General features: G+C 36.2%; 1 protein-coding gene across 2 annotated transcripts in view; it reads left to right on the top strand.

Moving 5' to 3' along the window:
- The window catches only part of LCA5 (lebercilin LCA5), a 68038-nt gene that overhangs the window by 34221 nt on the left and 10435 nt on the right, over positions 1–23382 (top strand). For both annotated transcript variants that reach the window (XM_042986705.1, XM_042986706.1), the window contains exon 4: positions 17318–17455. In XM_042986705.1, coding sequence (XP_042842639.1) covers positions 17318–17455 — 138 coding nt within the window. The remainder of the gene's footprint in view (positions 1–17317; positions 17456–23382) is intronic.

Below are 23382 nucleotides of genomic sequence, written 5' to 3'. Positions count from 1 at the left end.
TACATATTATTTAATATTGTATAACTAATAAGATTACTGTAGTTATGGTTATTTTTACTGTATTTTTAAAAACTTTTAATCTAGAGTTGTAGTTGAATTATGCATTGAAATTACCATATGACAGGATCCAACTTTGACTCTGTATTTACCATTACCAGTGAATTTTACTCTGCCTTCTTATGTTTTTATGATATTAACTAGTGTTCTCTTATTCCCACTCAACTCCCTTCAGCATTTTCTATAAGACAGGTGTAACGGTGATGAATTCCCTCAGGTCTTATTTGTTAGGGGGAGTCTTTATTTCTCCATTGCCTAAGGACAGCTCTGCCAGGTAGCATTCTTGGTTGATGGGGTTTTTTCTTGGAATATTTTGAATATGTCATCCCATTCTTTTCTGGCCTGAAAAGTTTCTGTTGAGAAATCCAAAGATTATCTTATGGGCGTTCCTTTGCGTGTAATTTCTTCCTTTTCTCTTGATGTTTTTAAACTGCTGTCTTTGACTTTGTACAATTTTATTATAGCATGTCTTGATGTAGTTTTATTTGGGTTCAAGCTATTTGGGGTCCTTTGGGCTTCTTGAAACAGATCCCTCCTGCTTCATTCTCTTTGAAGGTGGTATATTCTTCCATTGTGTAGAAACATTATAATACGTTCAACCTCTTCCCTTACTAACATATATGTTAGGAACTTGTTTTGATAGTGTAATTATACATGGCAGTGAACTTAAGTCTTTGCATGCATATGTAAGTATACTAATGGAAATTCCTGGAAGTGGAAATCTCTGGATCAGTAAAGCATTTTCAAATCACTTTTGGTTATTTGTTAATACAAGGAATCTAAAAAATGCTACTGGATAATAGTTTTTCTTATGGTAATCAAGTTAAGATCTTTTATGATTAAATTGGCTTTCCTTGTGATATCATTCAAGAAGATTTTTATTTTATTTTTATTTTTTTAAATGTTTGTATTCATTTTTTAGAGACAGAGAGAGACAGAGTAAAATCAGGGGGAGGGACCAAGAGATAGAGGGAGACACAGAATCTGAAGTAGGCTCCAGCCTCCGAGCTGTCAGCAGAGAGCTGGACACGGGGCTCGAACTCACTAACCACGAGATCATGACCTGAGCTGAAGTCAGTCACTTAACCGACTGAGCCACCCAGGCGCCCCAGAAGGTTTTTAAAAACACGTATTTTTATGAAAGCATCTTTAATATGGAAACATTGATGAGTTGTGCCAACTTGTCAGAAATTATTGGCTCAAAATTTAAGACCAAATAAAAAGTTATTTATATTTAATTATGCTGTTGACGAATACCTACTTCCTAAGGTGTTAAGTTCCTAATGGAAGAGAATTTTATACATGCACACATGCACACAAACTAGGTTCAGATTCTGGTTCTATACTGGGCTATCTTTGTGAAATCCAGTACCACTTAGATTAGTTGAACCTAAGTTTCCAGTCTGTAAAATCTTGCGGGTGGTGATAAACAGTGTTAGAGGTAAAGTTCATGATGATTCTAGCTTACTGCCAACTACTTACTAAGCACCTAATGTATGGATAAAAAATAAAGTACACTCAGAGAAAAGTATGTTATTTAAAAGGAAATACATCATAGTATGGTAGTATTGGAGACTTTGAAAGGACCATGGAAATTGTTTTTTGCATTGGTTTGCAAATGAGCTCAGTGTACTTCAAGGGTTCTATTGTTTTTCAAAAAATTTTTGAAAGTACTGATTTCATCCATTGGTTTTTCAAATTTTAGCATTTCTTCAGAGGCAGCCAGATAAAGGCCGAACTATTCTGTGTGGTGACTGGTGAGTTAGGTTGCAGAGAGTGCTTCAAAAACTCACTTGCCCCACAATCTGATGCAGCCCCTGAAACACCTTCTTGGGGAACTGTCTAGTCCAACTTAAGCATTTAACAGTTGAGGAAGCTAGGACAGAGAGATGTTATTTTTCTTCTTCTAGATCACATAGAATCACACAGGTCACTAGAATCACATGTCTGGAACTAGAACTACAGTCTGCTGTGTCCCATTCTTTTGCTCTTTCTAGTCTATTATCATTTTAGTAAAATCTTATTTTATCACATATTTAAAAGCTGAGTAATAGGATTCTCTTGTAATAGTACATTTGAGTTTTATCATAATTTTATAACATGGATAAAAATATTAAAATTTGGCTATTTTATCAGTATCTTCTAATAAGGTGATTCACATGCTGGAAAAGAAACATTGTTTTTTTTCAAAATCTGTCATATCTTGTTAATTCTCTGTATACAATTTATTGAGTGGGAACCACTTCTGAAACCTGTTTTATTTTTGGTATTAACAATGCTCAATACTGTGGAGTAAAATCTAACTGTATGTTGGAAGACAATATCAGAATAAGCAAAGGCTTATAAACATTTTAAAAGAGAACAACAGCGATTTCATTAGAGTAATAAGACCAAAGCCCACTGCTTGTAATGCTCAGAGGAGGTATAACTATTAGATTCCAAGTTTGCTTCTATCTTGTCCTGCTCAAAGCAGATGAAGAAATAATAAGAGATAACTCATTTAAATTAGCTCAGTTTCCACATTCGAATGTATCATCCCCCGGAGAACTGAAGAACCTTATGAATATGGTTTCAGAACCTTTGTCAGTATACATTGGGGACTTAGGAAGACTAGGGATAGGTAAGAAAAGTGAGAAAAAGCAAGCACCAGTGTTTTCAAAGGCACGCAGAGGAAGATGTTAGAAGCTATTAATCAGTAAACTTAATGCCAATCTCTACCAAATTTTCGAATATGTTTTGGAACATATTTCTGACTTAGAACTACCTTACTCTTTTCCTTATTAGACTGCAAGATTGGTACATCAAAAAAAAAATACTATATCTACTAATTTTTCTATGTACATAAAATATATACATTCAATTCTAAATTATATATTATAAACTATACAGTATATACTACATACTATACTATACCACTTATGTAGTACATATTATATACATCTATTTTCTGTAGGTATGTACTATATCTACCAGATGGTAGTAGATACAGTATATCTTTGTATATAGTAGATACAGTAAATCTTTCTTGTGTTTTAATGGAAAAATGTGGACTAGTCGAAAATGTTAGAAAGCTTTACAATTGGATCAGTAACTGAACCTAAAGGGTGCCAGTAAATAGCTGTCAGGTTGGAGAGAACATTCTTAGGTGAGTGCTTTGGAGTGCCATTTTAAGCCCCAGCCCTTTGTCAGCATATTTATTGGTCAAATTGACTAGGCTCCTTAGGGGTAAGAACAGGTCTTATTTGATTTTGTATTTGCAACATTTGACATTCTATCTGGCTAGAATTAATGTTTCTTAAAGGAATGAGTGGATAGATGGATCAATGAAAGAAAGTGGCATTCATGACAGGTTTCAGAAATAGGAAGGACAGCTAATTTGATGGATGACAAGTTTAAGATTGAATTGATCAAAATCTGGCCCCAAACAAGCAAGATAAAATTTAATCTGGTTAACTGTTGAGTCCTCAATTTTTTCCATCTATTTTGTGGGTATCATATGGGAGACTTGATTTGAAAGTAATTGAAGTTTTAAAAAAAGCATAGCATTTTAGTTGTTGAATCTATGGTCATATAGCTGCTTAAAAAGTTAACAGAAGGAAAAAAACCAATTAACCAATTATGCTGGTCCTCAGGCTCTAGGAAATAATAATAATTAATTTTACTGGCCAGATAACATTTTAAAACAGACACCAAATTTTAGGTAACAGACTGACATGTATAGAGCAAGCAGGAGAACCAGAAGTAAAAAAAAAAAAAATGGGAATATAAGAAACAGTGGAAGCACCATGGAAGTGTGAATAAGATTCAGGTAAAGGGAAAATGTAATGTGTTTCAGTAGTTAAAGAGCTGTTTTGTTGGAAGAGGAGAAATGGATATGCTCTTGGATGTTGCTGAAGGCAGTACAAACCTAACATTTTTAGGTTGAATAAGCAGGTTACTACTTATTCATAAGGAGCTCCAAAATAAATTGGAATTGTCCAATGATAATAAAATCAGTGCCCTTTGAATTACTGGACTTTCTGCCATCAGAACTATTTGTACAGATGCTGAATGACCACTTACTAGTAATATTGTAAAGCAACTCTTCTATAAGGTGGGCTATGGTCCTTGTTTACCCAAGGGTCTAAATCTTCAGCATTTAGAATAACTCAGAATAACTTAGCAGAGATTAAAACAACTGCCATTTATAAACCTGTGTGAACACATGCAATATTAATATTTTTATGTAAGTATATATTGCTTTATTAATTAAATAGTAAGTGGGGGGTGAGATTAATTATCCTTTGGATTTGCTTGCAAAAGTTGTTAAGTTATATAAACCTAAAAAGTTACAATTCTGTGATCTTTCCTTTTGGTGAAATATTAGTTAAGTATTTAAATTTTTTCTTAAAGACATTTTTAAATTGACAGTAAAGTAGGAGGAAAAATACTTGTAATCCTTCCAGTAAAAGATAACCACTATTTACATTTTTTCATTATATGTCTTTAATTTCTAAAAGCACTTTTAATGTTTTTCTTAAGAAATATTTTGAACATACAGAAAAGAGAATATTTAAAACAGGAACCTACTAGCTTGTTACTTTTGCTTTAGATCATATACTTAAAAGATGTTACTTTAAGGTTTCCTTGTAGACTATTCTCTAAAACATCCTTTTCTCTGCTTTCCCTCCACGGAAGTACTTTTCTGAAGTTGATAGATATATCTCCTTTGTATTTTATTTTCATTGAAACATATTTTTAGAAATTGTATTTTTATTTTTACATAAGTAGCACATATGCATTATTAAAAAACTTGAGAAAAATAACTAAAAACATTATTTCACTCAGCTATCACCAGTTTTAGCATTTTAGTATATATCCTGGATCTTTTCTGTGTGTACATTTTGTGTATATTAGATGTGAAGAAATTTGGTTCTATTACCAGCTTGCTAGGAATTTTATTTTAAATCATGGATAATACTGAATTTTATTAAATGTTCAAATGCTTTTTTTCTTCTATTGAAATGATTATTTTTTCTCATTTAATTAACATGGAAAATTGCATTCATTTATTTAAATTACTCTCTTCCTTTGCTTTCTTGGGATGAATGCTCTTAGTTGTGACATAATTTGTGTACATTGCTGAATTCCTTTGGCCAGTATTTGGGATTTTTGCAACAATATTCACATATCGTGAATGAAGAATGGCTTTATTTTTCAGGTTGTCTTTATCTAGTTTTGGCATCATGATTATAAAAATTCTCAAAGAATGACTTGGAGAGCTTTTCCTTCTTTCTGTTCTCTCTTTTTTCAGATTGTAAAAGATAGGGAATATCTGTTTCTTAAAATTTCATAGATATCACTTCTGAAACCTTCTGGATGTAGTGCTTATTTGTGAATTTATTTTTGTCTTTCTGTTTTTTTTTCCATTTCCTCACTTCATTTAATAGTTATAGATTGATTCAGATCTTGTATTTCTTTTCACTTTTAGTAATTTATATTTTTCTGAAAAATTATTCATTTTATTTCATATCTTGCATTTGTTGGCATTAGGTTTTTCATAGTGTTTATGATTTTTAAAATATATTATTTTTGTATCTATATGCTCCATTTTTATTTCTAAAGTAATGAATATGTATTTCTTCTTTCACTTGATATAGCCTGCCAAAAAATTTAGCATTTTTTAGAGACTTACTTTTAGGTTCAGAGTTGAACTTAAAACATGTTCAGGGTTGTTTTACCTTTCTGGTGAATTTTTTTTTTTTTTATCATTAATAACTCCTCATCTCTTTCTAATAATGCTTCTTGTCATAAAGCCTTTTTGGTCTACACCACTGGTTTTTCTTTTTTGGGTAATATTTTTGCCTAATACATTTTTTTTTTCTTTCTTGGGTGTGTGTTAATGTTTTATCTGTGCTGGTACAATATTTATATATTTTTAAAAAGAATCTAATAACATAAGACCATCCCTTTCAACATTATCCATTTACATTTGTTGTGATTTAGTGTGATATTTGGATTTACATGAGTTCTCTTTGTTTTCTTTTATTGAAGTACAGCTGAGACACAGTATTACATTAGTTTCAGGTGTATAACAATAGTGATTCCACAACCCTATGCTCACCACAAGTGTAGCTACACCATTAGCCACCTTAGAATGCTGTTACAATACCATTGACTAGATTCCTTATGCTGTACCTTTTCTCCCCATGACTTAATTCATTTCATAACTGGAAGCCTATACTTCCCACTCCAATTCACCCATTTGCCCATCTGCTACACCACTCCCCTCTAGCAACCACCAGTTTGTTTTCTGTATTTATGGGTCTATTTCTGCTTTTTATTTGTTTTTCACATTTCACATATAATTAAAATCATAGGGTATTTCTTTGATTTATTTTACCTGGCATAATACTCTCTAGATCCATCCATGTGATCACAAATGTCAAGATCTCACCCTTTTTATGGCTGAGTAATACTCTATTGTGTATATATACCACATCTTCTTTATCCATTCATCTGTCGATGTATACTAGAGTTTGCTTCCATATCTTGGCTTTTTAAAGTAATGCTGCAGTAAACAGGGGTACATATATCTTTTCGAATTAGTATTTTAATTTGTTTTGGATAAGTAGTAGAATTATTGAATCATATGGTATTTCTATTTTTAATTTTTTGAGGTACCTCCATACTATTTTCTACAGTGGTTGCACCAATTTACATTTCCAGCAACAGGTGCATACAGGTTGCTTTTTTCTATATCCTTGCCAACACTTGTTATTTCTTAACTTTTTGATTCTAGTCATTCTGACAGGTGTAAGATGATATCTCATTGTGGTTTTGATTTGCATTTCCTTTATGATAAAGGATGTTGAGCAGTTTTTCATGGGTCTGTTAGCTGTCTGTATATCTTCTTTGGGAAAAGTCTGTTTGGGTTCTCTACCCATTTTAACCCGATTTGTTTTCGTGGTGTTGAATTTTATAAGTTCTTTATGTATTTTAGATATTAACCCCTCATCAGGTATATTATTTACAAATATTGTCTCCCATTTAGTAGGTAGCCTTTTCATTTTGTTGGTTCCCTTCTCTGTGCAAAAGCTTTTTATTTTGTTGTAGGCACAGTAGTTTATTTTTGCCTGTGTTTCCTTTGCTTGAAGAGATATATCTAAAAAGATGTTAGTGCCTGTGTTATCTTCTAGGAGTTTTATGGTTTCAAGTCCCACATTTAGATCTTTAATCCATTGTGAGTTTATTTTAAGAAAGTGGTCTAGTTTTCCCAGCACTATTTATTGAACAGACCATGTTTTCCTCATTGAATGTCCTTGCCTTCTTTATTGTAGGTTAATTGGCCGTATAAGTGTGGGTTTATTTCTAAGCTCTATCCTCTTCCATTAATCCATATATCTATTTTTGTGCCAGTACCATACTGTTTTGTTTACTATATTTTGTAGCATTTCTTGAAAACTGTGATTGTGATTCTTTTAGCTTTGTTTTTTGTTTGTTTGTTTGTTTGTTTTCCCTCAAGATTGGTGGACTATTCAGGATCTTTTGTGGTTTCATACAAACTTTAGGATTATTTTAGCTCTGTGAAAAAAATGCTGTTGGCATTTTAGTAGAAGTTGCATTGAATCTTTAGATTGTTTTGGGGTAGAATAGCCATTTTAACAGTATTCTTTCAATCCGTGAGCATGGAATACTTTTCCATTTGTTTGTGTCATCTTCATTTTATAAGTGTTTTATAGTTTCCAAAGCACTGGTCTTTCACTTCCCTGGTTAAATTTATTTCCAGGTATTTTACTTTATGTTTTTAGTGCATGATTGTAAAGGGATTTTTTTTTTTTTAATGTTTGTTTTTGAGAGAGAGAGAGAGAGAGTGTGAGTGGGAGAGGGGTAGAGAGAGAGGGAGACACAGAATCTGAAACAGGCTCTAGGCTCTGAGTTGTCAGCACAGAGCCTGACGTGGGGCTCAGATTCTTGGAGTGTGAGATCATGACCTGAGCCTAAGTTGGACGCTTAACTGACTGAAACACCCAGGGGTCCCAAAGGGGTGGTTTTCTTAATTTCTTTTACAGCTACTTCTTTATTAGTGTATAGAAACGTGACCAATTTCGGGGCGCCTGGGTGGCTCAGTCGGTTAGGCGTCTGACTTCGGCCCAGGTCATGATCTCGCGGTCCGTGAGTTCAAGCCCCGCGTCGGGCTCTGTGCTGACAGCTCAGAGCCTGGAGCCTGTTTCAGATTCTGTGTCTCCCTCTCTCTGACCCTCCCCCATTCATGCTCTGTCTCTCTCTGTCTCAAAACTAAACTGGAATCCGTGGGGTTTTTTTATGTATAGTATCATCATGTCCTCTGTAAATAGTGACTTTTTTCTTACCAATCCAGATGCCTTTTATTTCATTATGTTTGATTCCTGTGGCTAGGACTTCCAGTACTATGTTGAATAAACGTGGTGAAAGTGAACATCCTTGTTTTGTTCATGTTCTTAGAGGAGAATTTTTACCATTGAGTATGATGTTAGCTGTGAGTTTATATGGCCTTTATTATGTTGGGGTGTGTTCCCTCTAAACCCATTTTGTTGAAAGTTTTTATCATGAATTGATGCTGAATTTTGTTAATTTTTTTTTTTGCATTTTGAGATCATATGATTTTTATCCTTGGTTTTCTTGATGTGGTGTATTTGCAAATATTGAACCATCTTTGCATTACTGTAATAAATGCCACTTGTTTGTGGTGACGGTCCTATTAATGTATTATTAAATTAGGTTTGCTGATATTTTGTTGAAGATTACTAAGGATTTGTTGATGTATTTGGAAGCTTTCTTTCCTCTTTTATTTTTTGGATTAGTTTGATAGGTGTTAACTCTTTTTAATGTTTGGTATAATTCACCTGTGAATCCATCTGGTCCTGGACTTTTGCTTGTTGGGAGTTTTTTTATTACCAGAGCAATTTTATTGCTAGTAATTTGTGTGTTCAGATTTTGTTTGTTCCTGATTCAGTTTTGGGAGATTGTGTGTTTGTAGCAATTTATCCATTTGTTTTAGGTGGTCCAATTTGCTGGCATATAATTTTTCATACTGTTGTATTATAATCCTTTGTATTCTGTGGTGTCGTTAACTTCTTTCATTTCTGATTTTACATATTTGGATCTTTTGTCTTATTCTGATGAAAGTTTTATCAATTCATTTTATGTTTTCAAAGAACTAGTTCTTGATTCATGGATCTTTCTGTGTTTTTTTTTTTTTGTTTATTTTTTGTTTTGTTTTGTCTCTAGTCTCTATCTCATTTATTTCTATTCTGATCTTTATTATTTCTTTTCCTCTACTGTCCTGGCTTTGAGTTTTATTTGTTCTTTTTCTAGTTCCCTTAGGTGTAGGGCTAGATTGATTCTTTGAGATTTTTCTTGTTTCTTGAGATAGGCATTTATCACTATAAATTTCCCTCTTACATCTGGTTTTGTTGCATGCCAAAGATTTTGGAACATTGAAATTTCATTTTCATTTGTCTGCATATATTTTTTTATTTTCTATTTGACTTTTTGGTCGACCCATTGGATGTTTTGTAGCATTTTGTTTATCCTTCATGTGTTTGTGCGTTTTCCATTTTGTTCCTTAGATTAATGTTTAGTTTCATACTGTTGTGGTCGGAAAAGGATGCATGATAGGATTTCAGTCTTCTTAAATTTATTGAGAAATTGTTTTGTGGCTTAACATGTACTGTACTGAAGAGTGTTCCATTTATACTTGAAAAGAATGTGTACTCTGTTGTTTTGTATGGAATGTTTTATCTGTTATGTCCATCTGATCTACTGTATCATTCAGAGACATTATTTACCCTTTGATTTTCTGCCTGGATGATATCCACTGATGTAAGTGGGGTAATAAAATTACCTACTATTATTGTATTACTATCAATTTCTCCCTTAATGTCTTAATATTTCCTTCATATATTTAGATATTTACAATGTTTACTCCTTTTGTTGGAGTGACCCCTTTATTATTTATGTAATGCCCTTCTTTTGGCCTTATTATAGTCTGTTTTAAATTCTATTTTGTCTGATAGAAGTATTGCCACCCCACATTTTCTTTTGCTTCTCTTTGTATCAGATATCTTTTTCAGTGCTTTCACTTTCAGTCCATATGTGTCTTTAGGAGTGAAGTGAGTCTCTTTTAGACAGCATATAGATGGATTCTGGTTTTTTATTCCTGCCTGCCCTCTCCCATATCATTTGAGTGGAGCATTTATACCCTTTATATTTAAAATAATCATCAATAGTTATGTACTTATTGCCATTTTATTAATTGTTTTCTGGTTGTTTTGTTTGTTATCTTCTCTTCACTTTTTTCTTGTGATTGATATCTTTCTGTAGTGTTATGCTTGGCTTTATTTTTTTGTGTATGTTACAGGTTTTGGGTTTGTGTTACTATGAGGTTCATTTATAACATATTAAGTATATAGCAGTCTATATTAAGTTGATGGCCCCTTAAGTTTAAACACATTCTAAAAGAAATCTTTTTTTACCCCCTCTTCCACTTGTCATATTTTATACCCTTTTATTCATAATTTTTAATTTTACCTCGAATATAGATTTTTCTTTTCCACTTAAAGAAGTCCCTTTAAAATTTCCTTTAAGGCCAGTTTAGTGGTGACAAACTCCTTCAGTTTTTGTTTGTCTGAAAAACTACTCTCTCCTTCTATTCTGAATGATATCCTTGCTCATTGGAGTATTTTTATTTGTAATTTGTAATTTTTTTCCTTTTAGCACTCTGAATATATCAGCCACTCCCTTATAGCCTTTAATGTTTCTGTTGAAAAATCAGCTGATAGCCTTATGGGGTTTCCCTCGTATGTAACTTTTGCTTCTCTCTTGCTGCCTTTAAAATTCTCTCTTTAATCTTTGACATTTAATTTTTATGTGTCTTGGTGTGAACCCCCTTGGGTTACCTTGTTTGGAACAATCTGTGCTCCTGAATTTGGAGGTCTATTTCCTTACCCAGGTTAGGAAAATTTAGAGCTATTATTTTTTCAAGTAAATTTTCTGCCCTTTTCACTGTTCTCCTTCTGGGAACCATATAATGCAAATGTCCGCTTGGTGTTGTCCATGAGATCATGTAAGCTATACTAACTTTTTGAATGCATTTTTTTGTTCTTCAGCTTGGGTGCTTTTTGTAACCTTGTCTTTCAGATTGCTATTCCAGTCTTCTGTATCTGCTAATCTATTGATTACACTAGAAGGAATTTTCATTTCTTTATGTATTACTCAACTCTGGTTCTAATTTATATTTTTTATCTCATTGTTGAAGTTCTCACTGAGTTCTTCCATTCTTCAGTCCAGTGTGGACATCTTTATGATCATTACTTTGAATTCTTTATTAGCTAAATGGGTTTATCTGTTTCATTTAGTCCTTTATCTGAGGTTTTTGTCTTGTTCTTTCATTTGTAGTATATTTCTGTGTCTCTTCATTTCCTTGACTTTCTTTGTTTCTGTGAATTAGGCAGAATAGCTACTTCTCTTAAACTTAAAGGAGTGGTCTTATATATGGTCACATCCTGTGTAGACTGTCTGTCCCTGGTACTTTCGGTTAGCTGGCTGAAGCTGTATCAGCATGGGCTGTGGTTCTTAGGACACTTGTGCTGGGCCTGCCCTAGGATGGCCAGAGCTGAAGTGGGTATAAGCCAGGTCAGTCCTGGGTCTCTCCATGTAGAGGGCACCTTGGAAGGATAGCCAAAGTTTTGTAGCTGCAAGCTGTGAGAATCCCAGGGCTCTCCTCACAGAGGGTGGCCTGGCATGATAGCTGAATCTGAAGTGGGTGCTAACTGGGGTGTTTTGGGACTCTCCCTGTGGGCCAGCCAGGAGATCCTCCTCAGGGGCACCCTGGTAGTGCGGCTGAAGCCGAGGTTGGGCACAGGTAAGTTTCAGCAGAAACTTTACAGGCCAGAAGGGAGTGGCATGATACATTCAAAGTGCTGGGGTGCCAGGGTAGCTCAGTTGGTTAGCATCCAACTCTTGATTTCCACTCAGATCATGATGTCAGGGTTCATGAGAATGAGCCCCACCTCAGGCTGTGCACTGACAAGGCAGAGCCTTCTTGGGATTCTCTCTCTCCCCTTCCCCTGCTTGTACACACACGATAGATAGATAGATAGATAGATAGATAGATAGATAGATAGATAAAACTTTTTTTTTTTAAAGTGCTGAAAGGTTATCTGGCAAGGTTATCATTAAGGATTGAAGGAGAGGGAAAGAGTTTTCCAGACAAACAAAAGTTAAAGGAGTTCATTACCACTAAAATGCCCTTACAGGAAATGTTAAATTAAGTGGAAAAGAAAAGCCATAATTAGAAGAACATTATAAAAGGAAAAGATTTAATGAGTAAAAGCAAACACACAGCAAAGGGAATAGAGCAGATCACTTACGAAGCTGGTATGAAGATTGTAAGACAAAAATAGCAAAATTAATTTTAAAATATTAGATAGGGATAAAATTAGATAAGGGGATACACAAAATAGATGTAAAATATGACAACATAAACATTAAACATGGAGGGAGGAATAAAAATGAAGTTCTTTTAGAATGTGTTTGAACCTAAGTGACCATCAACTTAAGACTGGTATATACTTAGCATGTTATAAAAAGAACCTTATGGTAACCACAAATCTGAAACCTATAATAGATATACAAAAAAATGAAGAAAAAGTAAGGGAAACAAAACACTAATAAAGTCAGTCATCCATCTAAAGGAAAGAGAGCAAAAGAAAAAAGAAACACAGAAGAACTACAAAAACAAGCAGAAGACAGTTAACAAAATGGCATAAGTATATACGTATTAATGATTACTTTGAATGTAAATGGCTTGAATGCTCAAAAGACATTGTGGTGGGGGTGGAGGGAGGGTTGGGAGGAATGGATAAAAAAAACTATGCTGTCTACAAGAGAGTCAATTCATATCTAAAGACAGACTGAAAGTGGAGAGAGGGAAAAAGATAATTCCATGCAAATGGAAGTGAATATAAAAAAACTGGGGTACCAATACTTATACAAAATAGAATTTAAGACAGACTATATTAAGAGACAAAGAAGGGCATTACATAATAATATAGGGGTTAATCCAAGAAGAAGACACAATTGTCATTATCTATGCACCCATCATTGGAGCATATACTTATAGACATAAATGGAGAAATTGATAGTAAAATAATAGGTGGGGATTTTAACACCCCACTTATATCAATGGATATATCATCTAGGCAGAAAATCAGTGCCTGCTGACACATTAGACCAGATGGACTTAACATTCCATCCAAAAACAGAATACACATTCAAGTACACATGAAACATTATTCAGGAAAGATCACATTATGCTACAGAACTAGTCTCAATAAATTTAAGAAGGTTGAATTCATGTCATGCATCCATTTCTAGCCACAATGGTATGAAGCTAGAAATCAATCACAACAAAAGAATATGAAAAAAACACAAACATGGAAGCTAAACAACATGCTATGAAACAACCAAGAGATCAACAAAGAAATCAAAGAGGAAGTAAATATAGAGAGACAGCTTAACAATGTTCCAAAATCTTTGGGATGTAGCAAAAGCAGGTATAAGAGGGAAATGTATAGTGATAAAGGCCTACCTTACAAAACGAGGAAAATCTTAAATAAATAGTATACCTAAAAGAACTAGGAAAAGAAGAATAAACAAAGCCCAAAGCCAGTAAAAGGAAGAAAGTAATAAAGATTGGAGCAAAAATAAATGATATAGAGACTTAAAGAAAAAATAGAAAAGATCAGTGAACCAAGACCTGGCTCTTTGAAAAAAAGAAGTAAATTTGATAAAGCTGTAGCCAGATACATCAAGAAAAAGAGAGAGGACCTAAATAAATAAAACCAGGAATGAAAGAGAAGTAACAACTGATACCACAGAAATACAAAGGGTTTTAAGAGACTAGTATGAAAAATTATATGCCAACAAATTGGACAACCTAGGAGAAATGGATAAATTCCTAGAAACACACCATCTTCTAACACTGAATCAGGAAGACATAGAAAATTTGAATAGACTGATGACCAATAACAAAATTTAAAAACTCTCAACATACTGGGGCACCTGGGTGGCTCGGTTGGTTGAGAGACCGACTTCAGCTCAGGTCATGATTTCATGGTTTGTGAGTTCGAGCCCTGTGTCAGGCTCTGTGCTGACTGCTCAGAGCCTGGAGCCTGCTTTTGATTCTGTGTCTCTCTCTGCCCCTCCCCCACTCACGCTTGGTCTCTCTCACTCTCAAAAAAATAAATAAAAAAGAAAAAAAGAAAAAAAGAATTAGAAAAAAAAAAAACTATCAACATACAAAAGTCCAGGGCCAGATGAATTCACAGGTGAATTCTCACCAAACATTTGAAGAAAAGTTAATACCTATTTTTCTCAAACTTCCAAAAAATAGAAGAGGAAGGAAAGCTTCCAGATACATTCTACAAGGTCATTATTACCTTGATACCAAAATAAGACAAAGACACCACAAGAAAAGAAAACTACAGGCCAGTATCCATCATGAATCTAGATGCAAAAATCCTCAATAAAATATTAGCAAACTGCATTCAACAAAATATTTTAAAAAATTATTCACCATGATCAAGGATCATGGATTTATTCTAGGATATCAGGGCAATCCTGTATTCACAATTCAATCAACATGATACACCACTTTAAACAAAAGTGATGGATAAAAATCATATAGTCATGTCAACAGCTGCAGAAAAACGCATTTGATAAAATTCAACATCCATTCATAACAAAAACTCTCAAAGTGGGTGTAGAGGGAACATACCTCAATATAATAAAGGCCATATATGACAAATTTACAGCTAAAATCATACTCAGTGGAGAGAAACAGAGCTTTAAGATCAGTAAAAAGACAAGATGGTCTTGTTCTTGCCACTTTTATGCAATATAGTACTAGAAGACCTAGGCACAGCAATTGGACAAAAAATGAAAGTCATTCAAACTGACAAGAAACAAGTTAAACTTGTCACTGTTTGCAGATGACATGGTACCATATGTAGAAAACATGAATCGACCAATAACTGTTAGAATAAATGAATTCAGTGAAGTTGCAGGATACAAAATTAATATGCAGAAGTCAGTTGTGTTTCTATACACTAATAAGGAAGTAGCAGAAAGCAAAATTTACAAATTAACATAGGGGTGGAAAGAGAGAGGCAAACCATAAAACATCTTGAGGGATGCTGGAGGGGAGGTGGGCAGGGGATGGGTTAAATAGGTAATAGGGACTAAGGGGGGCAGAAATAGATCTGTAAAGACAGAGATCAAACTGATGATTGCCAGAGGGGAGAGTGGTGATAAGATGGGCAAAATGAGTTAGTTGGAGGTACAGCCTTCCAGTGTGGAATAAATAAGTCACGGGAATAAAAAGTACTAAAAAGTACAGCATAGAGATTATAGTCAATGGTATTGTAATAGCATTGTAGAGTGAGATGTTCGCTCTAGTTGTGGTGAGCACATAAGGTAGAGAGTTGTGGAATCACTATGTTGTACACCTGAAACTAATGTAACATTGTGTGTCAACTATACTTCACTAAAAAATTAAAACTTAAAAAATGTCACCTTACAGAAATACTTTTTCATATGTACTCTCCCCTACCTCTCTAGTTTTTGGAAACAGATTTTAGATATCCACTTGTTTTATTCATAAATATTTCAGCTTGTATCTTTCTGAAATATAACGACCTTTAAAACAATGCCATCATCTAGTACCAAGAATGACATCTAAAAAATGAACAGCTTTATAATATCTTCAAATATCTAGTTAGTACTCAAGTTCTCAATTGTTCTTTAGCTATTTAAAGACTTTAAGCCATCCATGGGGTGTCTGGGTGGCTCAGTTGGTTGAGCATCCGACTTCGCCTGAGGTCATGATCTCACAGTTCGTGAGTTTGAGCCCCCCATCGGGCTCTGTGCTGACGCCTCAGAGCCTGGAGCCTGCTTCGGATTCTGTGTCTCCCTCTTTCTCTGCCCCTCCCCCGCTCATGCTCTGTCTCTCTCTCTCTCAAAAATAAACATTAAAAAAAAATTTAAAGACTTTAAGCCATCCCTAGGGGCGAGAAGATCTACATATCTAACAGTACTGATAAAATCAGGGACTTTGAAATAAAAGGCACATGAAAAAAATACATACAATTAAAAAAAAAAAAACAGCTGACAGACTGGAAAGAAAAAGTGTGGTGACAGAGTGGCGGGAGGTGTGTACTTACCACCTGATGCTTTGGCTGTGCCCATTGCCAGTAGGGGATCCTTGAGTTGTGGAGGGGGAGGTGTTTCCCAGAGGTTCATGGATGATGTCTTATCAGAATCATGGGGCCTCCAGCAGGAAACAGCATTCCTTCAGTTCTCTTTGCCTCCTTCCCTTTCCTTTCCCTCCCCACAGTCACTGTGGTCTCTTCTCAGAGAGAGTGAGTCCCGCCAGCTGCAGCACATGTGGCCAGGCAGATGACCACCTACCACCTTTACCTTCTGCCTCCTCTGCCAGAAGGTCATATGGGCCTGCCACCACCTCTGCCACCTATATCACCGGCCCTGGCTCCACAGCCTCCTCTGATGTATAGTTGAGCCACTTTCAGGCGCAGAGATGGATGGCTCCCTCAGGTGTCCTGATGTGCTGTGCGGAAGTCTTTTGGTTCAGTTATGGATACTTGCTTTGTGGATCTGATTAGCTGTAAATTGAAAGATGGAGAAGAAAAGGAATGGCTCATACCACCATGATGTTGATGTCACTTAAAAGAAAATATTTTAACCTGAATCTTTTCACAGACTTTATGGAAAATGTTTGAAGACCATGGAAATGACTAGTATTTTTATCTAGAAATAATTTGCAAGGTAATTTCTGCACCTCGAATAGTGCCGTGTAATATTATGCAGCTGTATATATTTGCCTGAACTCTGATTCCCAAATATCCGTGTTTCTCATCATATCTTTGTCTGAATTTGCAACCAACACAAATGACTATTCATGTATGCTTCAGACAAATGCTTAAGAATTTATTTACCAGTCGTTGTAAAAAGCAAAAAAAGGACTACCAGGTTAAGGACCTTATTAAATTGTTGGTAGATCTGTTTGCCAGTTATTTTATGTTCATGAACACTAAGCGCAGCCTGATTTGTAGGTCTTGTATGGTACCACTAGAAACATTATTTCAGTGCTAAGTGCAGTGTTTTACTCTTCAGTTATTTTCGAGTATTATTTTTTTATATGTTTATATACACATCATAGGAACTATCCAAAAACCTTGAGCTGAGTACCAACAGTTTCCAGCGACAGTTGCTTGCTGAAAGGAAAAGGGCATATGAAGCTCAGGATGAAAATAAAGTTCTTCAAAAGGAGCTGCAACAACTGTATCACAAATTAAAAGTAAGTATTTCATTTTATATATATATATATATATATATATATATATATATATATATATATATATATTAGTTGAAAACACAACATTTTAGGAGGAGATCCAACCTGGTGGAGAAGTAGGGGGACTCAAAGTTCCCTCATCCCTCAAACACAGCAGTGTTGAGGCCAAAAGACTTTGAATTCCAAGAGTCCGGGCTGCAGAGTGACAAAACATCCTGGGGACCCACGGGGACAACCTGGCGGGTCATAGTTGCATGATTGCAAACTGGGAGAGATAAAACGGCCCACATAGGCACGGATGGAAGAGATCCCCTTCTGTGGAGAGACAAAGGGAAGAGAAAGAGAGTCTGAGGAAGCATAGGACTATATCTGGACAAGAGAAAAACCACGGACTGGGATGGAGAAAGATCCAAACTCTAACTGTAGGACTTCCTCTGGACTGGGGGCTGGCTGCCCAGTTTGCGCACGTGGAGAGGACAGGAGCCAGCCCCTGGCTTGGTAACTAGTTCAGAGGCACAGTCCGTGGTGGGAGAAAGCTATCCCTTCCCTGTATTGCTGTGGGAAGAAGGTATATAACCGTTTCAAAGGACAAAGACTGCCTGTACCCATCAGCCAGAGACCACTTATCGGTGGCATGGAGCAGCACTTCCCCAGAACTAGGGCATGCAGAGCAGAAGCCTTTAAGACATCGGGATTTAAATCCCAGCAGAGCGCCAGGGAGGCATGAGAGTTGGCAGAGCGGGACAAACCGCGCATGTGGCACTGAGGTGGTGCAGAGCAGCACTTCCCCGGAACTGGGGTGCATGGAGCAGGACTGTTTAAAACGTCAGGATTTAAATCCCAACCAAGCACCAGGGAGGCGCGGGAGTCAGCAGAGTGGGACAAACTGCCTCGTTCACGCCTGTGGCACTGCGAGGATGGCCTGAACAGAATGGTTTGGGACACCCAGTCCATGGAGGAGAGACTGGGGTGTTGCCATTTTTCTCCCCATCACCAACAAGGGGGGCTTCAGGGAATGGACAGTGGGCCCACAGTGTAGGCTTGACCTGCCTATGCCAAACCACACCCCTCTGCACCTGGTAACTTCGCATCTACTGGAGCAGGATTGATGCTGTGGAACCAGACAGCCCCTCCTCCAGACCAGCGCTTCAACCGGTTCCAAGGCACCCAGCGGTTTTGCATTTTCTGATTTAATTCTTAGACAATTCTTAGTACATATACAGATTCTTTTCTTCATTTTCTTTTTCTTATTTCTTCCTCTAGTCCGGTTATTCTGGTTGTTGGTTTGTTTAAGCAGACATATTTAATCTATTCTCTTTATACCTGCGCCTCCTGGCAGGTATACCTCTTTATACCTCTTCCCCCCTCCTCCCCACCTCCCCCAAGATTAACCCATAGAGTTTCTCTGCCTGGTCAGTTTTTTCTTTTTCCCTGCCCCCATCATCTCTCTCTTTGTTTGGGATAAGGCCTCTTCCATCAACAATGCCACCACCTTTTGTTTTGCTGTAGCTGGTGTTTTTTTTGGTTTTTTTGTTTTTCTGTTTTTTTGTTTGTTTTATTTTCCAGGGCTACTTGAATGAAAAAAGCAAAGCACACCTGGTGGAGGGTCCAAAACATCACTACGAGTAGGGAGATAAAGCAACCAGAGTCACAACAACAGAGAGCAAGTAACACACTCCAAAATACACCTCCTGAAGGGCCAGGCCCTGGGCAATGTATGACCCCTCTTTAATATAGTAGTGCTCGTGGGTGCAGGACACATAACAAGCTTTTAAAACATAAGGGACAGAAAACTAGCCAAAATGACAAAATGGAAGAATTCTCCTCAAAAGAAATTCCAGGAAGAAATGACAGCTAAAGAATTGATCAAAACAAATATAAATGATATAACTAAACAAGAATTTAAGATTAGTTTATTTTGCACCTCATTTACGGCATTTTTTAATTCATCATGACTATTTTTTAGTTCCTTGATCTCTGCAGCAATGGATTCTCTGCTGTCTTCTTCTTTTTTTTTTTTTTAATTTTTTTTTTTTTTAACATTTATTTATTTTTGAGACAGAGAGCGAGAATGAACGGGGGAGGGGCAGAGAGAGAGGGAGACACAGAATTGGAAGCAGGCTCCAGGCTCTGAGCTGTCAGCCCAGAGCCCGACGCGGGGCTCGAACTCACGGACCGCGAGATCGTGACCTGAGCTGAAGTCGGACGCTCAACTGACTGAGCCACCCAGGCGCCCCTCTCTGTTGTCTTCTAATCTTTTTTCAATCCCAGCGATTAGAGGCAGTGACAGTGAGGATTGAAGAGACAGAGGGGAGAATAAGTGAAATAGAAGATAAAATTATGGAAAAAAGATGAAGCTGAGAAAAAGATAAAAAAATTCTGGACCATGAGGGGAGAATCAGAGAAATAAATGATTCAATGAAATGGAATAATAACTGTATCATAGGAATTCCAGAAGAGACAAAGAGAGAAAGGGGAAGAAGGTGTACTTGAACAAATCATAGCTGAGAACTTCCCCAATCTGGGGAAGGAAACAGACATTGAAATCCAGGAAGTGCAGAGAACTCCCTTCAGACATGACTTGAATTGATCCTCTGCACAACATATAATGAAACTGGCAAAATACAAAGATAAAGAGAGAATTCTGAAAGAAGCTGGGGATATGCGGGCCTTAACCTACAAGGGTAGACATATAAGGGTAGTAGCAGACCTATCTACTGAAACTTGGCAGGCCAGAAAGGAGTGGCAGGAAATTTTCAATGTGCTGAATAGGAAAAATATGCAGCCAAGAACCCTTTATCCAGCAAGCGTGTCGTTCAGAATAGGAGAGAGAAAGATTTTCCCAGACAAACAAAAACTGAAGGAATTCATCACCACTAAATCAGCCCTACAAGAGATCTGAAGAGGGACTCTGTCAGTGGAATGTTGCAAGGACCACAACGGGCCAGAGACCGCACTACAAGCATGAAACCTACAGATAGCACAGTGGCTCTAAATCCATATCTTTCAATAATAACACTGAATGTAAATGCACTAAATATTGCAATCAAAAGACATAGGGTATTAGAATGGATTAAAAAGAAAACACCCATCTATTTGCTGTCTACAAGAGACCCATTTTAGACCTGAGGACACCTTCAGATCGAAAGTGAGGGGATGGAGAACCATCTATCATGCTACTGGAAATCAAAAGAAAGCTGGAGTAGCCATACTTATATCAGACACACTAGATTTTCAACTAAAGGTTGTAACAAGAGATGAAGAATGGCATTATATCATAATTGGGGGTCTATCCATCAAGAAGAGCTAACAATTATAAATGTTTATGCACCGAATCTGGAAGCACCCAAATATATAAAACAATCACAAACATAAGCAATCTTATTGGTAAGAGTGTGGTAATTGCAGGGGACTTTAATACTCCACTTACAACAGTGGACAGATCATCCAGACAGAATATCAATAAGAAACATGAATGATACACTGGACCAGATGGACTTGGCAGATACATTCAGAACTTTTCATCCTAAAGCAGCAGAATATACATTCCTCTAGAGTGCACATGGAACATTCTCCAAGATAGATGACATACTGGGTTACAAAACAGCCCTCAATAAATACAAAAGAATTGAGATCATACCATGCACATTTTCAGATCACAATGCTATGAAACTTGAAATTAACCACAGGAAAAAGTTTAGAAAGCCTCCAAATGGATGGAGGTTAAAGAACATCCTACTAAAGAATGAATGGGTCAACCCAGCAATTAAAGGTGACACTAAAAACTATATGGAAACAAATGAAAATGAAAACACAACAATCCAAATGCTTTGGGATGCAGCAAAGGCAGTCCTAAGAGGAAAATACATTGCAATCCAGGCCTATCTCAAGAAACAAGAAAAATTCCAAATACAAAATCTAACAGCACACCTGAAGGAACTAGAAGCAGAACAACAAAGAAACCCCAAGGCCAGCAGAAGAAGAGAAATAATAAAGATTAGAGCAGAAATAAACAATATAGAATCCAAAAAAACAGTAGAACAGATCAGTGAAACTAAGAGCTGGTTTTTTTGGAAATCAAACAAACAAACAAAACAAAATTAACCCCCTAACTAGACTTCTCAAAAAGAAAAGAGAGAGGACCCAAATAGATAAGATCGTGAAGTAAAATGGATTTATCACAACCATCCCTCAGAAATACAAGTAATTATCAGAGAATACTATGAAAAATTATATGCCAACAAACTGGACAACCTGGAAGAAGTGGACAAATTCCTAGACACCCACACACTACCAAAACTCAAACGGGAAGAAATAGAAAATTTGAACAGGCCCGTAACTAATGAAGAAATTGGATCAGTTATCAAAAATCTCCCAACAAATAAGAGTCCTGGGCCAGATGGCTTCCCAGGGGAATTCTACCAGATATTTAAAACAGAATAAATACCTATCCTTCTCAAGCTGTTCCAAAAAACGGAAATGGAAGGAAAACTTCCAGACTCATTCTATGAAGCCAGCATTACCTTGGTTCCCAAACCAGACCCCACAAAAAAGAATTATAGGCCAATATCCCTTATGAACACGGATGCAGAAATTCTCAACAAGATACTAGCAAATCAAATTCAACAGCATGTAAAAAGAATTATTCACCATGATCAAGTGAGATTCATTCTTGGGGTGTAGGGCTGGTTCAGTATTTGCAAGTCAATCAATGTGATACATCACATTAATAAAAGAAAGGATAAGAACCATATGATCCTGTCAATAGATGCAGAAAAAGCATTTGACAAAATACAGCATCCTTTCTTAATAAAAACCCTCAAGAAAGTTGGGAAAGAAGGAACGTACCTAAACATTATAAAAGCCATATATGCAAAGCCCACAGCTAATATCATCCTCAATGGGGAACAACTGAGAGCTTCTCCCTAAGATCAGGAACATGACAGGGATGTCCACTCTCACCACTCCTGTTTACCAAGTGTTGGAAGTCCTAGTGAAAGCAATCAGACAACAAAAGGAAATAAAAGGCATCAAAGTTGGCAAAGAAGAAGTCAAACTTTCACTTTTTGCAGACGACATGATACTCTACGTGGAAAACCTGAAAGACACCACAAAAAGGCTCTTAGAACTGATCCATGAATTCAGCAAAGTTGCAGGGTACAAAATCAATGTACAGAAATCAGTTGCATTTTTATACACCAATAATGAAGCAACAGAAAGAGAAATCAAGAAATTGATCCCATTTACAATTGCACCAAGAACCATAAAACACCTAGGAATAAACCTAACCAAGTATATAAAAGATCTGTATGCTGAAAACTATAGAAAGCTTATGAAAGAAATTGAAGAAGACACAAAGAAATGGAAAAACATTCCATGCTCATGGATTGGAAGAATGAATATTATTAAAATGTTAATACTACCCGCAGCAATCTACACATTCAGTGCAATCCCAACCAAAATCGCACCAGCATTCTTCTCAAAGCTAGAACAAACAATCCTAAAATTTGTATGGAACCACAAAAGACCCCGAATAGCCAAAGTAATTTTGAAGAAGAAGACCAAAGCAGGAGGCATCACAATCCCAGACTTTAGTCTCTACTACAAAGCTGTAATCATCAAGACAGTATGATGTTGGCACAAAAACAGACACATAGACCAGTAGAATAGAATAGAGACTCCAGAATTGGACCCACAAAAGTATGGCCAACTAATCTTTGACAAAGCAGGAAAGAATATTCAATGGAAAAAAGACAGTCTCTTTAACAAATCGTGCTGGGAGAACTGGACAGCAACATGCAAAGAATGGAACTGGATCACTTTTTTACACCATACACAAGAATAATCTCAAAATGGATGAAAGACTGAAATGTGAGACAGGAAACCATCAAAACCCTAGAGGAGAAAGCCGGCAACAACGTCTTTGACCT

This window comes from Panthera tigris, chromosome B2 (genome assembly GCF_018350195.1).
Source record: "Panthera tigris isolate Pti1 chromosome B2, P.tigris_Pti1_mat1.1, whole genome shotgun sequence".
Classification (NCBI taxonomy): Eukaryota; Metazoa; Chordata; class Mammalia; order Carnivora; family Felidae; genus Panthera; species Panthera tigris.
Note: the sequence above shows the minus strand (reverse complement) of the source record. Positions and strands in the feature narration are given on the sequence as shown.